Source organism: Moschus berezovskii, chromosome 21 (assembly GCF_049115385.1).
Source record: "Moschus berezovskii isolate FMDL1 chromosome 21, NW_MosBer_1.0, whole genome shotgun sequence".
NCBI lineage: Eukaryota > Metazoa > Chordata > Mammalia > Artiodactyla > Moschidae > Moschus > Moschus berezovskii.
In genome coordinates this window covers 47,438,952-47,452,985 of record NC_142480.1, presented here as the reverse complement: position 1 = coordinate 47,452,985, position 14,034 = coordinate 47,438,952, and the positions used below count along the sequence as shown (strand labels likewise).

Genomic DNA, 14,034 nt, shown 5'->3' with positions numbered 1-14,034 from the left:
GCCTTGACTAGACGGACCTTTGTTGGCAAAGTAATGTCTCTGCTTTTTAATATGCTGTCTACATTGGTCATAACTTTCCTTCCAAGGACTGCAAGCGTCTTTTAATTTCATGGCTGCAATCACCATCTGCAGTGATTTTGGAGCCCCAAAAAATAAAGTCTGACACTGTTTCCACTGTTTCCCCATCTATTTCCCATGAAGTGATGGGACCAGATGCCATGATCTTTGTTTTCTGAATGTTGAGCTTCAAGCCAACCTTTTCACTCTCCTCTTTCACTTTCATCAAGAGGCTTTTGAGTTCCTCTTCACTTTCTGCCATAAGGGTAGTGTCATCTGCATATCTGAGGTTATTGATATTTCTCCCAGCAATCTTGATTCCAGCTTGTGCTTCTTCCAGCCCAGCATTTCTCATGATGTACTCTGCATATAAGTTAAATAATCAGGGTGACAATATACAGCCTTGACGTATTCCTTTTCCTATTTGGAACCAACCTATTTGTTTCTATGTCCAGTTCTGACTGTTGCTTCCTGACCTGCATAGAGATTTCTCAAGAGGCAGGTCAGGTAGTCTGGTATTCCCATCTCTTGAAGAATCTTCCACAGTTTATTGTGATCCACACAGTCAAAGGCTTTGGCATAGTCAATAAAGCAGGAATAGATGTTTTCCTGGAACTCTCTTGCTTTTTCGATGATCCATCAAATGTTGGCAATTTGATCTCTGGTTCCTCTGCCTTTTCTAAAACCAGCTTGAACATCTGGAAGTTCACAGTTCACGTATTGCTGAAGCCTGGCTTGGAGAATTTTGAGCATGACTTTACTAGCATGTGAGATGAGTGCAATTGTGCAGTAGTTTGAGCATTCTTTGGCACTGCCTTTCTTTGGGATTGGATTGAAAACTGACCTTTTCCAGTCCTGTGGCCACTGCTGAGTTTTCCAAATTTGCTGGCATATTGAGTGCAGCACTTTCACAGCATCCTCTTTCAGGATTTGAAATAGCTCAACTGGAATTCCATCATCTCCACTAGCTTTGTTCGTAGTGATGCTTTCTAAGGCCCACTTGACTTCACATTCCAGGATGTCTGGCTCTAGGTGAGTGATCACACCATCATGATTATCTGAGTCATGAAGATCTTTTTTGTACAGTTCTTCTGTGTATTTTTGCCACCTCTTCTTAATATCTTCTGCTTGTCTTTCCTCCCTTTCTAGAAGAATTTGCACATACCTGCTACTTGCATCTTTCCCTGAATTACACTTTAGAACCAGGGGTTCATAGACCACTGGGCTAGGAGGGAGTGCTGTGGACTTCAGGCCACCCCTTTATATCACAGATGGGCAGACCACACCACAGAGAGGAGCAGCAACCTGGGCACAGCTGCCTAGTGGGCTGAGAGGGAGGCAGGGCTGGAATCGGCTTGTTGGATTTCTAAGTAAGTGCTGTTTTCTTCCTCAGAATAAGTAAAAGTCAGTGACACCACGTCTCCCTTTTAAATATAAAAAGCATCCTTAACAACAATAGTGATAAAGTTAAAACCTATTCACAGTTGCTAAAGACTTTGAGATTGGATGTTTAGTCAAGAGAGAAAAAACAAAGAGAGGTGGGTTTATCATTAACAAGGCTCGGCACTTGCTAGTCAAACACTAACTGTTCCCTGGCCCCCAGGATGCCCTGTCCTCCGCCCAAACTCCTAGCCAGTGTATTAGCCAGCGGCCTAATTAGTGAAGGCAGGCCGGAATGAGGGACGAATTCAGACAGATGCTTCATGGCCACAGGATTCCCTTTCTCAACCAGATTTCCTAATCACAGAATCTCACTCACAGCCTATACTCCTACATCCCTCTCTCTCTCTCTTACACATACACACAGACACACATACTTGCTGAGTGTGGAGCTTGTCCTCCAGCTGGGAGGTGGCTTTGTTAGTGCTGAGTCGAGTGGAAGACTCAAGAGCTTTCTTTCCATCCTTCCCATGAATCATGTGGCCCTAGGCCAGGGCTATTGGCCCGTGTCAGCCTGGGGAAGTCTCCAAGCTCACTCAGATTTTCAGACTCCAAGCTGCTTCCTGCTGGGCCAGGGTTCAGCTTGTCACTTCTCCAGGAAGCAGGGTCTGCCCGGGACTCCTTCACCCTTCCATCTCCCCTGGCCCAGTTGACGTGGCAGCCGCCTCCTGGCAGTAGCATCTTGATTAGTCATTCCTCCTTGGCTCCATCTCCCTTCTAGTAACTTTCCACACACACACGATCACCTCTCCCCGCCAGACTCCCGCACCCTTCCTGGGCCTGGCTGGTCAGGAGAACTGGCTCTTTCCTTCCTTCACTGTCGCTGCAGCCCCTGGAACATGCACACACTCACTAAGCTCAGCGGTGCTGCTGAAATGTTCTCCCCAAGGAACCCCTGGGGAGAAAGAAAACATTTTCATCTCCCCAGGGTTTTGGGGTGTCTGCCTGATGCAGCCTCTGCAGTCCCCAGTAGTCATCAATGCCAAATCTGACCAAAAAAGTCAAGTAAGATAAGACCTGGGCTACCCTGGTGGTTCAAACGGTAAAGAATCTGCCTACAATGCAAGAGTTCTGGGTTTGATCCCTGGAGAAGGAGATGGCAGCCCACTCCAGTATTTTTGCCTGGAGAATCCTATGGAGATAGGAGCCTCAAGGGCTATAGTGCCTAGGATCTCAAAGAGTCGGACACAACTAAGACACACACACACACACACACATGAACTGAAAGGTGCCGATGGATTGAGTCATTAAGGGTCCACTGGTAACCATAGTGAGCACGATTTCCAGAGGAGGGAATGGAAAGGAAGTGTGGTGGTGGTGGTGTCTGCATGAGCAGGAAATCAGGAGGCCTGCCCTGGTTTTCTGGCCTTGGATCAGGTCCCTTGTGCCTTTCTGTAATGGTGGTGAGGTGAACATACCAGCAGTCTCCCCTGAGGAATTTTCAAGCTTTGGGCTTTTGTGGTTTGTCATGGCCTGGGGCTGGTGACTGGGCTCTGTCCCTAGACTTAGGCTTTGGGGCAGGGGAGGGGGGGGACGCTGTGGGGACAGCCTGGGGAAGTCGTCAGAAGCCTTGGCTCAGCTCCCTTCAGGGAGAGAAAGCAGCAGGGCCAGGTCCCCAGTGGGTTTAGTCCTGCCTTCAGAGCCTGTTTCCAGGGAAGGAGGTGGCGTCTGCTCAGAGGGTCTGGTCTAGACTCTAGAGCAGTGGTTCTTAGAGTGTGGTGTCCAGACCAGAAGCATCTGGAAAGGCCAGATTATCGGGGCCACCCCAGACCGACTGACTCTGAAACTCTGGGGGTGGGGCTCAAAAATCTGCATTTCTGACAAATTCTCAGGTGATGCTGCTGGTCCAGGGACCACACCTTGGGGACCACTGGCTTGGAGGTGCTGTAACTTCCTTCTCCTTGAGTAAGGGTGAGCGCTGGTACTGGTGGGCCCAGGAAGCAGGGATCAGGACTGACTCGAGGCCACAACAGACTTGGGCTCTCCCATGTAGAGAATGCCTCTCCTTAAGACACAGAAATGCGGTTCCAGGACTGGCCCCGGGGAATAGCTCCTTAGGATCAGGGACAGTCTTTGGCAATCTGTTTAGTGGCCAGGAGGTACCTGTCTCTCTGCAGCTGTGCAAACTTGGATAGGTAACCAGTGCCTCACAGCCTCACTGTCTCCACTGTGAAGTGAATTTATGTCGAACTTAGTTGCTTTGGGGCTTCCCTGGTGGCTCAGATGGTTCAGAATCTGCCCGTTATGCAGGAGACACATGTTCGATCCCTGAGTTGGGAAGATCCCCCAGAGAAGGGAATGGCAACCCACTCCAGCATTCTTGGCTGGAGAATCCCATGGACAGAGGAGCCTGACAGGCTATGGTCCGTGGGATCACAAAGACTCAGACACAGCTCAGAGACTAAGCTTTCACTTTTCAGTTGCTTTGAGGATCCTTGAGTCACCACACCTTGGGGACATGGCTCATGGCAGGACTGCACAGTTCATTAATAGCAGGGCTTAAAGGCACTTTCCTCCTCCGTCACAGAGCAGCACTACCCAGCTGCCTGCCCTGTCTTCAGCCATCTCACATACTACAGGGCCCAGGGCTATTTCCTGGACTGAGAGATCATATTAGACTCAGGGACCTTATTAATTTATTAATTAACTTATTTTTGGCTGCACTGGGTGTTTGTTGCTGCATGCTGTCTTTCTCTAGTTGCAGTAAGCAGGGGCTACTCTAGTTGCAGTGCTCAGGCTTCTCACTGCAGTGGCTTCTCTTGTTGGGGAGCACATGTTCCAGACCACGAGCTCAGTAGTTGTAACTCTTGGGCTTAGTTGCCCTGTGGCATGAGGGATCTTAGTTCTCTGGCCAGGGATCGAACCTGTATTCCACTGCATTGGAAGGCAGATTCTTAACCACTGGACCACCAGGGAAGTCCCCAGGGACCTTATTTAGTATTGAATGTCCCACCTTAGAAATCACCTATCTCCTTCACACATCGTCCCTCTCCAGCCAGTCACAGCTGCCTTTCCACCAAAGATCCCCATCTCAGAGATAGAAAATGTCTCTAGGTCGATGCCTGGAGAAATCCCAGTTCTGCAATCAGGTCCCACTGTCCCTGGGGGCCTCTTCTTCCTGGCCTGGGCCATCCACGCAAACCCTTCAGGCTGCCTAGTGGTCCCTCGCATGATGGATTGGAGAGGTGGTCCTAGACAGTACGTGCTCCTCCCTGCATTTCACTCCAGGAGAGAGGAGAATGCTGTCACCACCCTTGGTATTAGGGGCGTGTCCAGCAGCAGGCGGCCAGGGGAGTCACGGGGCAGGAAGAGGGTTTCACCACCCAGTGCCTGCATCTCCTATCAGGTGACATCTCCTGGGCAGCGATCTGGTGACAAAGATGTGAGGGGAGCAGGTCCAGATAAAACCCGTGGCACTCATTTGGGAAGGGAGAGGGAAAACTGCCTTGGCCAGGCTTCTTTCTCTTCTCCAGGAGAGCTGCTTGGGCAGAGTCTCTGCTCTCATCAGCGACTGCGCTGTAGTCCCAGTTCATTTTGAACTGGAGCTTGAATTGGATTGCTCAACATTCTCCCTTCTGAAAAATGAAAATGACTCTTCCTCCACTCCTTACCCCTCTCTACAGCCCTCTGTAAAAAAAAGTTTATTTACTTGGCCGTGCCGGGTCCTAGTCTTCTCTCTTCCTTGCAGCGTGCTGCAGGCATGATCTTCAGTTGTGGCATGAGAACCCTTGGTTGCAGCATGTGGGATCTAGCTCCCTGACCAGGGATTCACCCCACACTTCCTGCGCTGGGGGCGCAAAGGCTTAGCCACTGGATCGCCAGGGAAGTCTGCTCAGCCCCTCTTCCTTCCCTCATAGCTAAGCTTCTCAAAAGAGTTGCTTATCCTGTGGTCTCTACCTCCTCGTGTCCTCCTCCCTCCTGGGCTCACTGATACCCAGCCTCTGTGCCCATCCCCCTGACACAGCTCTCACCTAGGTCACCAGAGTCCCCGGAATTGCCAGGTGCTAAGCGACCCTTGCAGTCCTTACCTTTTCCAGAGTTCTCAGATGCATGCGTCTGGCACTGTTTATGGACTGTCTTCTAGGAAAGCTGCCCTCAATTTCCATCGCACCCTGTCTTAGAAGTCCTCGGACCTCTCTGTTTCTTCTCTGTCTCCACCACGCACCCCTCCTTCTCCCCTCACCCTCAGGGATGCTGACCCCAGGGCCCTGTCCTTGGTCACTACTCTTATCACCCAGGAAAGCTTCCTCGGTGAACTCCATCTGCCCCGTGGCCTCAACATGCACTCAGCCAGGGCCTGGCCCGGACCCTCCTCTGAGCTCCTGGCCCTTGTACCCCTCCTTCCACTTGCATGTTCCCTAGGTATCTGGAACCCAGAGAGTGCAAATGGACCTCCCCCAAAGCCCTCCTCTGCCTGTGCTGCCCTCCCTTGAGAAGGGTCTGTGTCTTACTGGAAATTATAGGAGCAGGTGAGAAACTGGATGTGGAGAAAGAAGAAATCAAAATGCCCACAGTCCTAGCACATGGGAGCAACTACTTTGACTATTTGGGTGTGTGCCTCCCAGCCTTCTTTCTATGCTTTTATTTTTTTTTTTAATTATTTTAAAATCTTTGTTTATTTATTATTTTTGGCTGCGCTGGGTCTTAGTTGCAGCATGTGGGATCTTTTGTCTTGGCACCCCCGCTCGTCATTGCAGTACTAGGGCTTCTCTCTAGTTGTAGCTTGGGTTCCAGAGTACATGGGCTCAGTAGTTGCAACTTGCTATCTTAGTTGCCCCAAGGTAGGTGGGATCTTAGTTCCCAAGCCAGGGATCCACACCCCATCCTCTGCATTGGAAGGTGGATTCTTAACCACTGGACCACCAGTACTTTTAATTTTATACTTGCCCTGCTTTACATTTTAGCTTACCACATTATTGGCTTTCCCTGGTGACTCAGACAGTAAAGAATCTGTATGCAATGCGGGAAACACAGGTTCAATCCCTGGGTTGGGAAGATCCCTTGGAGAAGGAAATGGCAACCCACTCCAGTATTCTTGCCTGGAGAATTCCATGGATAGATGAGCCTGGTGGGCTACTAATTCTGTGTAATTTATTATTTTAAAGCTGTTTGGAACAGATTGCACATTCCAACTGTACAAATGGGGATTTGGTAAAAATGGCAAGCCACTCCAGTACTCTTGCCTAGAAAATCCCCTGGATAGAGGAGCCTGGTAGGCTGCAGTCCGTGGGGTCGTTAAGGGTCAGACACGACTGAGCAACTTCACTTTCACTTTTCACTTTCACACATTGGAGAAGGAAATGGCAACCCACTCCAGTGTTCTTGCCTGGAGAATCCCAGGGATGGGGGAGCCTGGTGGGCTTCCATCTATGGAGTCACACAGAGTCGGACACGACTGAAGTGACTTAGGAGCAGCAGCAGCAGCAAGTCTCCCTCCCAGGCGTCCCCAGTGACCCAGTAGTAAAGGATCCACCTGTCAATGCAGGAGAATCAGGAGATTTGATCACTGGGTCAGGAAGATCCCCTGGAGGAGGTAATGGCGACTCACTCCAGTATTCTTGACTGGGAAATCCCATGGACAGAGGAAACCAGCTGGCTACAGTCCATGGGGTCACAAAGAGTCAGATACAACTGAAATGACAGCGTGCACGCAAGTATCCCTCCCACCCTGATCCCCAAGTCACCCACTTCCATCCCCAAGGTAGCTGCCATTCCTGATCATTTGCATATTCATCTAATGATATCTGTGCCTACAAGAGCACCCGCAATGCCACCCCTACTTTCTTACTCATAAAATAGCATCCCATGCTTCCTGTTCTACACCTTCCCTTTTTTCCTTTCACAACCTATCTTGAAAATCATCTCATGCTGCTCAGAACGGGCTTCCTCACTCTCATTCCTGACTTGAGTGCATGGCCACACCATAGGTCATCACACTTGTCTTCACTGAAGGATGTTTACATTGTTGTGAGTCCTTGCTCTTGTAAGTCAGTCTGCAGTGAGGAGGCACTGGGGATGGGGAACACATGGCTCTGGGGAGGAGGGAATAGATGTGAGGAAGCTTTGAAGGAAGAATTGTAGAGGCTTGGAGTCAGTGAAGAGCAGTGGCAAGCCTGGAAATAGGAAATGGGGTGACAGGAGGAAATGCGGGTGTCTGGTCCACAGTAAGAGTCATTTGGAGCTTGCCAGCACAAAACAGAACACTAGAGAGATGAGGGCCTCTGATTGAAGCCCGAAGCACAGGAAAAGGTTAAGGCCAGCGTCATGGGCCAGGGATTGAACCTGGGGTGGAGGATAGACCCTGGGCAAAGTGCTGGGTCCTGAGCCAGCTCCTTAAATCCTTACAACAACCTGCAAGGTGGTCACTTCTTCCCCATCATTTTACAGACGAAGAAGCAGGTGATAAAAAGTGATAGACTCAGAACTTCCCTGGTGGTCCAGTGGCTAAGACTCCCTGCTCCCAATGCCGGGGGCCTGGGTTCCATCCCTGGTCAGGGCACTAGATCCCATGTACTGCGACTGAAGACCCTGCATGCCACAACTAAGACTCAGCACAGTCAAATAAATAAATCTATATATATCTTAAAAAGTGGTGAACTCAAGTCCTCCCCCTCTATCACAGGGACAGCTGCATAGGTGGCTAATGTTCAGAGAGGAGCAGAGAGGACAGCTGCCTCCAGAGTGGTCCCATATGGAATTCCATGCACTGGATTCAGAGCTGCTCCCTGACCCTGTCGTTTCTCTGAGTGGCAGGCTCTTGGAGGAAGCAGGCCGACTGGGGTCCCCGACTGGGGTCCTGTGTGGTTTCCTGCTGCCTATCCACTTTAACCTGGAGATCTGTGTTCTTTCCTGGCAGGTTTTGCCCATCATTGTTTTCTTCAGCTGCGCTATGTCAGTTCTCTACTACGTGGGCCTCATGCAGTGGGTGATCATGAAGGTGAGTTCCCAAGGGCCTGGCCCAGGCCCACACTCTCCCAGAATGGCTTGCTTTCCCATGCCCAAACTCTCCCCAGACCCCCTGCTCTGAGAGACTGGACCTCCCAGCATGCCCTGCTCCTAGGGTCCACACCCTCTCAGAGTCTGCTACTAACCAAATGCCTTATCACAGTCTCTTGTCATGCTACTAAGGAGACTTGGCACCACAATCTAATGGGGTCTTTGGAGGGGGTATTTTATAGAATTGAGGCTGCATTAGAAGTGTTAGGGGACCCTGGCAGGCTACAGTTTATAGGGTCCTAAGGAGTTAGACACGACTGGAATGACTTAGCACGCCCGCATGCGGGGGAAAAAATAATTTATACCAAAAAGATCTTGAGAGCAGTGGGCCACATGGGCCAGACTCAGCTGATATAAATGTCAAATCCTGTGCTTATGTTCATAAAATCTGCCACACGAAACCAGGATGCAGGAGAGAGCATTGGACGGCATTGGACCTGGCAAGAGATGCTGAGGGTTTTAGCTGATTGAGCTCAGAATAAACCAGTACATCAGGCAGCTGCCAGAAATGGAGCCTGTGATTATGTTATGAGTGCACGGCAGGCATGAGGGTGGCATGTGTGCTAAGTTGCTTCAATCATGTCCAACTCTTTGCGACCCTTTGGCTCATAGCCCACCAGGCTCCTCTATTTATGGAATTCTCCAAGCAAGAATACTGGAGTGGGTTGCCGTGCCCTCCTCCAGAAAATCTTCCTGACCCAGGGATTGAACCTGCATTTCTTACATCTCCTACATTGGCAGGCGGGTTCTTTACCACTAGCCCACCTGGGAAGCCCGTGAGGATGGCAGTTATCTCCAAATCTGGAGAAGGCGTTCAACCAAGGGGCTATGACAAACTGTCAGTGTGAGAGAGAGCCTGAGATCACACCTTCCATAGAATCAATGAAGAAGTGGGGATGAAGGGTCAGAAAGAGAAGGCCAGGGTGAAGGAGGTTAGCGGTAGGATTCTAAACACTTACAGAAGAAAGATTAGGGAAAAGTCAGCCTGAGAGCTACTTGCAGTGGAGTGAAATTCCAGGGAAGCAGATTTCATGCTGATTGAAAGAAAGGACTTTTTTTCTTTTCTTTTGCCATACTACACAGCAAACAGGATCTCAGTTCCCCAACCAGGGATTGAACCCGGGCCCTCAGCAGTGAGAATAGAGTCCTAACCACTGTTCTATATTTGACCTATATTTGACCAGGGAATTCCCAAGAAATAAATTTTTAATACAGTGTTTCCCACAGCCTTTCTACAAAAACTCTAGTTTCACAGCAGATTAGTAAATGCTACTAGGTAAAGGGATCCCGCAGTCAAATAATTTATTTAAAAAAATTTTTGGCCATGCTGCATGGAGTGTGGGGTCTTAGTTCCCTGACCAGGAATCAAACCCACATCCCCTGCAGTGGAAGTACAGAGCTTTAACCACTGGACCACCAGGGAAGTCCCTTGGTCATATAATTTTGTGAAGCTAATCTAGACTCTGGACTAAACAAATTTAAACAAGTTTCATGCAGGACTTCTCAGAGCCTTTGCTAAGCTAACAATTGTTGGCCATTTCCAAGGTATGTGTATGTACAGCAATTCTCAAATATATTTGACCAATGTGTGTGTTTAGTCACTCAGTCGTATCCAACTCTTTGTGACCCCATGGACTGTAGCCTTCCAGGCTCCCCCATCCCTGGGATTCTTCAGGCAAGAACACTAGGAAGCCCTATATTTGACCAGGGAATCCTTTTTTCACGGATGGTAAGCCCTCATCAGTGGAGGTATGGAAGGAGAAGATAAATGGATCTTTGGGGAAATGTAGATGAGGAGGTCCTAAAGGGGTTAGAAGGAAGGCTTTTATGGTACTTCTGCCCCGACTGCCTCTGCCTCTGGGTCTTGCTGATGCCAATCCACAGAAAGCACCCTGCTTCCTCGCAGATCTCCTGGCTGATGCAGATCACCATGGGCACCACAGCCACAGAGACCCTGAGTGTGGCTGGGAACATCTTTGTGAGCCAGGTGGGTACTGCAGCCTCCCATCCCCAGGGAGGGCGGGGCCTGCATCCCCAGAGCCCTGCTTCCGTCATCAGAGGAGCCGGGTCAGACCTCCTGCCAGGGTCACCAGGTCCTGGAGACGTTCCTTTGGGGAGTACACTCTGTGCCTGGGTCAAGCCAAAGAGGATGATGTCTGCCTGGCACCTCTCACCATCTTCTGTCCTAGGTGAAGGCTGTCTTCAGCTTAGAGGCTCACGAATCCTACAGATGGAGCCCAAAGTTCTCCTTTTATACATGCAGAAACTGGGGTCCAGGGGTGGGGATGCCTTGCCAAGATCCCACAATACAAGCCAGGACTTAGAATCCACATCTTCTTCTTCCTGGTTGGGGTTCCTTCCACATCATCAGTTTGTCTTTTTTCCCCCTGTCTCTCTCTGAAAGAATATTTTCCAATATAACTTTGACTCCGAAGGGACTATCAGTCCTGAGTCCCTTTCAGAAGGTCTGGTCTTCCTAGGGGTGTGTCATGGTGACTCTTGTAGAATCCTGGCTCACCTGCCCAACGTGTAAGTCACCAAAAAGACATAGTTGCCAAAGTATGTCAACCATGGGCAGTTTAGGAAACTTGGGAGAATATCTGCAATTTTGTTTTTTCTTTAATCCAAGTGTATTGATTTCAAGGGTTTTTTTTTTTTTTTTCTTTAAAAGACAGATGTGCTCTCAGATAATTTGTCGAAGGTCCCTTAGATGCTCAAAATGAGGCAAAGAGGAAAAGATACTTCAGTATCAGCATTTATTTTATATGAGATGTTGCAAATGTAATCAGCAGTTTTTGTTGAGAAATACAAATCTTAGATTGTGAAGAGTTCTGAAGGTGAATTCACTTGGGTGGGGGTAGGGAGCCTTCAAGAATTAGCAGCATCATTTCAAGCTCAATGTTGGCGGGCCTGGGCCCTCTTCTCTGTCTGCTCATGTCCCTAGAGGATTCCCGCCCCCCAACCCATGGCTTAAATACTTCTTCTCCCTAAACTCCAGTCTGGTGTTCATCCCACTGCTCCCTTGACCCTCCACTTGGATATCCTTAGATAATTCACTAGAGCTTAGTTGCTAAGTCATGTCTGACTCTGCAACACCACGAACTGTAGCCCACCAAGCTCCTCTGTCCACAGGATTCTCCAGGCAAGAATACTGGAGTGGGTTGCCATTTCCTTCTCCAAGGGATCTTCCCGACCCAGGACTTGAACCTGTATCTCCTGCATTACAGGCGGATTCTTTACTGATGAGCCACCTGGGAAGCCCAGATAATTCACTAGGCTAAATCTAAATGAGTGGAATCCTTGAGTTCCCCCCTCAACACACGTGTGTGTGTGTGTGTGTGTGTGTGAGAGAGAGAGAGAGAGACAGAGTCGCTCAGTCATGTCTGACTCTTTGCAACCCATGCACATGGGATGCTCCAGGCAAGAATACTGGAGTGGATTGCCATTTCCTTTGTCTTCAAATCTCTCCCTTCACAGTAAATGGTGGTGTCTTCCATGAGGTCTTTCAGACAAAAATCTAGGTATCATCCTTCCTCCCTCTGCTTCCCTTGCTCCCAGCTGCTCCCATTCCATCAGCAAGTCCTGCCAGCTCTGCCCAACACCACATCCCAGACCTGCCCCACTGCCCTTCTTCTCTGCGATGAGCCACCCTTGTCTCTCACCTGGACACTGAAGTTGCCTCCTTTCTGCTCTTCCTGCCACCACCGCTTCCCCTACTGTCCATCCTTCACACACTCATTGGAGTGGCCCTTTAAAAACACAAGTCAGAAAAAATAAATAAATAAAAACACAAGTCAGGACTTCCCTGGTGGTCCAGTGGTTAAGACTCTGCACTTCCAGTGCAGGGGGTACAGGTTTGATCCCTGGTCAGGGAACTAAGATTCCACATGCTGTGGGATGTAGCAAAAAGAAAGAAAAAGTCAGATCATGCCTCTCCTTACTGAGGGCCACTGCTTACCCCGGCTCGTCCACCTGCCCCCTCCTCCCCTCATCTCTCTCCCTCTTCCATAGCAGAGTCCGGAGCACAGTGTGTGCTGGAATTGTTCACTGAATGAGTAGATGAATGGCTCTGGGCTTCCCCGTGTGCTCGGCAGTAAACGCGCCCTTTAGTGCTCCGGTTCCTTTCTTTCTGGCAACCCCCTCATCTTTACTAGAAGTTCAGGCTTGGAGTTACATCTGCTTCTGGTCCTTTGCATGAACAGAGGCAATTCTTTGAATCTCTCTGATCTTCTGCTCTCCTGGAACATGGGGATGACCACTTCCTTCCCAGAAGGTTGGAAGTGATGAGTGTCAGGTGCTTAGCTGAGTGCCTGTATGTGAGAGGCACTGGTGAGCATTATCAGGTCAGAAGGAAGGACTGGGGGTCCTTTGACAGAGCCTGACTTTTGCCAAGGTTCTGAGAAGTTAAGCCAAGTACAAATGATGGTCCTCACCCCTCCCTGCTGTCTCTTCCCCTGGGGTTCCCCTCCATTACTGTGACTCACTCACTCCAAGGGGGTGAGGACATCTCTACTGCCCCCCGTGCTGGCCTGGCCAGCTCTGCTTGTCTGACATCTTTCCCTTTTGCAGACTGAGGCTCCTCTACTCATCCGACCCTACTTGGCAGACATGACACTCTCTGAAATACACGTTGTCATGACTGGAGGCTACGCCACCATTGCCGGCAGCCTGCTGGGTGCTTACATCTCCTTTGGGGTACGTACAGCCCCCTTCTGCTTGCTGAAAACAAGAACCTGAAACCTACCTTTGTGGGAGCCCCACACAGCTCCTGGCCAGAGCATTCTGGGGTCTTGTCTCATGGGTTGCATCCTGAACCAGGGCTGCTGTGATGGTGGGGGCAGAGGCTTCACCTGAGTAAGGCGGGCCAGGTGGGCTGGGCCATTTGGGTTCCTCACACTGCCAAAGCATCCCAGTGTTCTGTTTACTGAGCATCAACTGCATACTAGGCAAAGTGCAAGGTGTTTAATATCCCGATTTACAGATGAGGAAATTGAGACTCGGAGAGCGAGTGAGATGTCCAAAGCCAGGATTTGAGCCCAGATCTGTCTGACTCCAAAACACAGACACACTGTCCTCCACCTAGGCCATCCCTGGAGATCTGTCCTACTTTTCTTACACACCTGCCTCCTCTCCACCACATTCTCTATCGGCACATGTCCTTCCTCTACTCCTAAATTATTACTTGTGCAGCTTTCTGAGCACAATGCATTTCTAGGTCAAATTCCAATGGTATGAATCTGGCCTTTAAACCCATCCCAATACCACTGCATGGCAACCTGAGGTGAATCTTGTGTGTCCCGACAAAGTGCCTGGTAATAATGTGTCATGTGTGTGTGTGCGTGCTAAGTTGCTTCAGTTGTGTCTGGCTCTTTGTGACTGTAGCCCACCAGGCTCCTCTGTCCATGGGATTTCCCAGGCAAGAATACTGGACTGCGTTGCCATTCCCTTCTCAATTATTGTATTTGGATAAAACACTATACTTGTCTGTGCTTTTACATGCAAGTCTTTAAAATTCTCATTTTCCCCCTTAACTATCAAAGA

At 49.6% G+C, this 14,034-nt stretch overlaps 1 protein-coding gene across 2 annotated transcripts in view; it reads left to right on the top strand.

The window, feature by feature from the left end:
* The window catches only part of SLC28A1 (solute carrier family 28 member 1), a 59,171-nt gene that overhangs the window by 27,667 nt on the left and 17,470 nt on the right, over window positions 1-14,034 (top strand). For both annotated transcript variants that reach the window (XM_088829605.1, XM_088829606.1), the window contains exons 8-10: window positions 8,354-8,434; window positions 10,400-10,480; window positions 13,063-13,188. In XM_088829605.1, coding sequence (XP_088685731.1) covers window positions 8,354-8,434; window positions 10,400-10,480; window positions 13,063-13,188 — 288 coding nt within the window. The remainder of the gene's footprint in view (window positions 1-8,353; window positions 8,435-10,399; window positions 10,481-13,062; window positions 13,189-14,034) is intronic.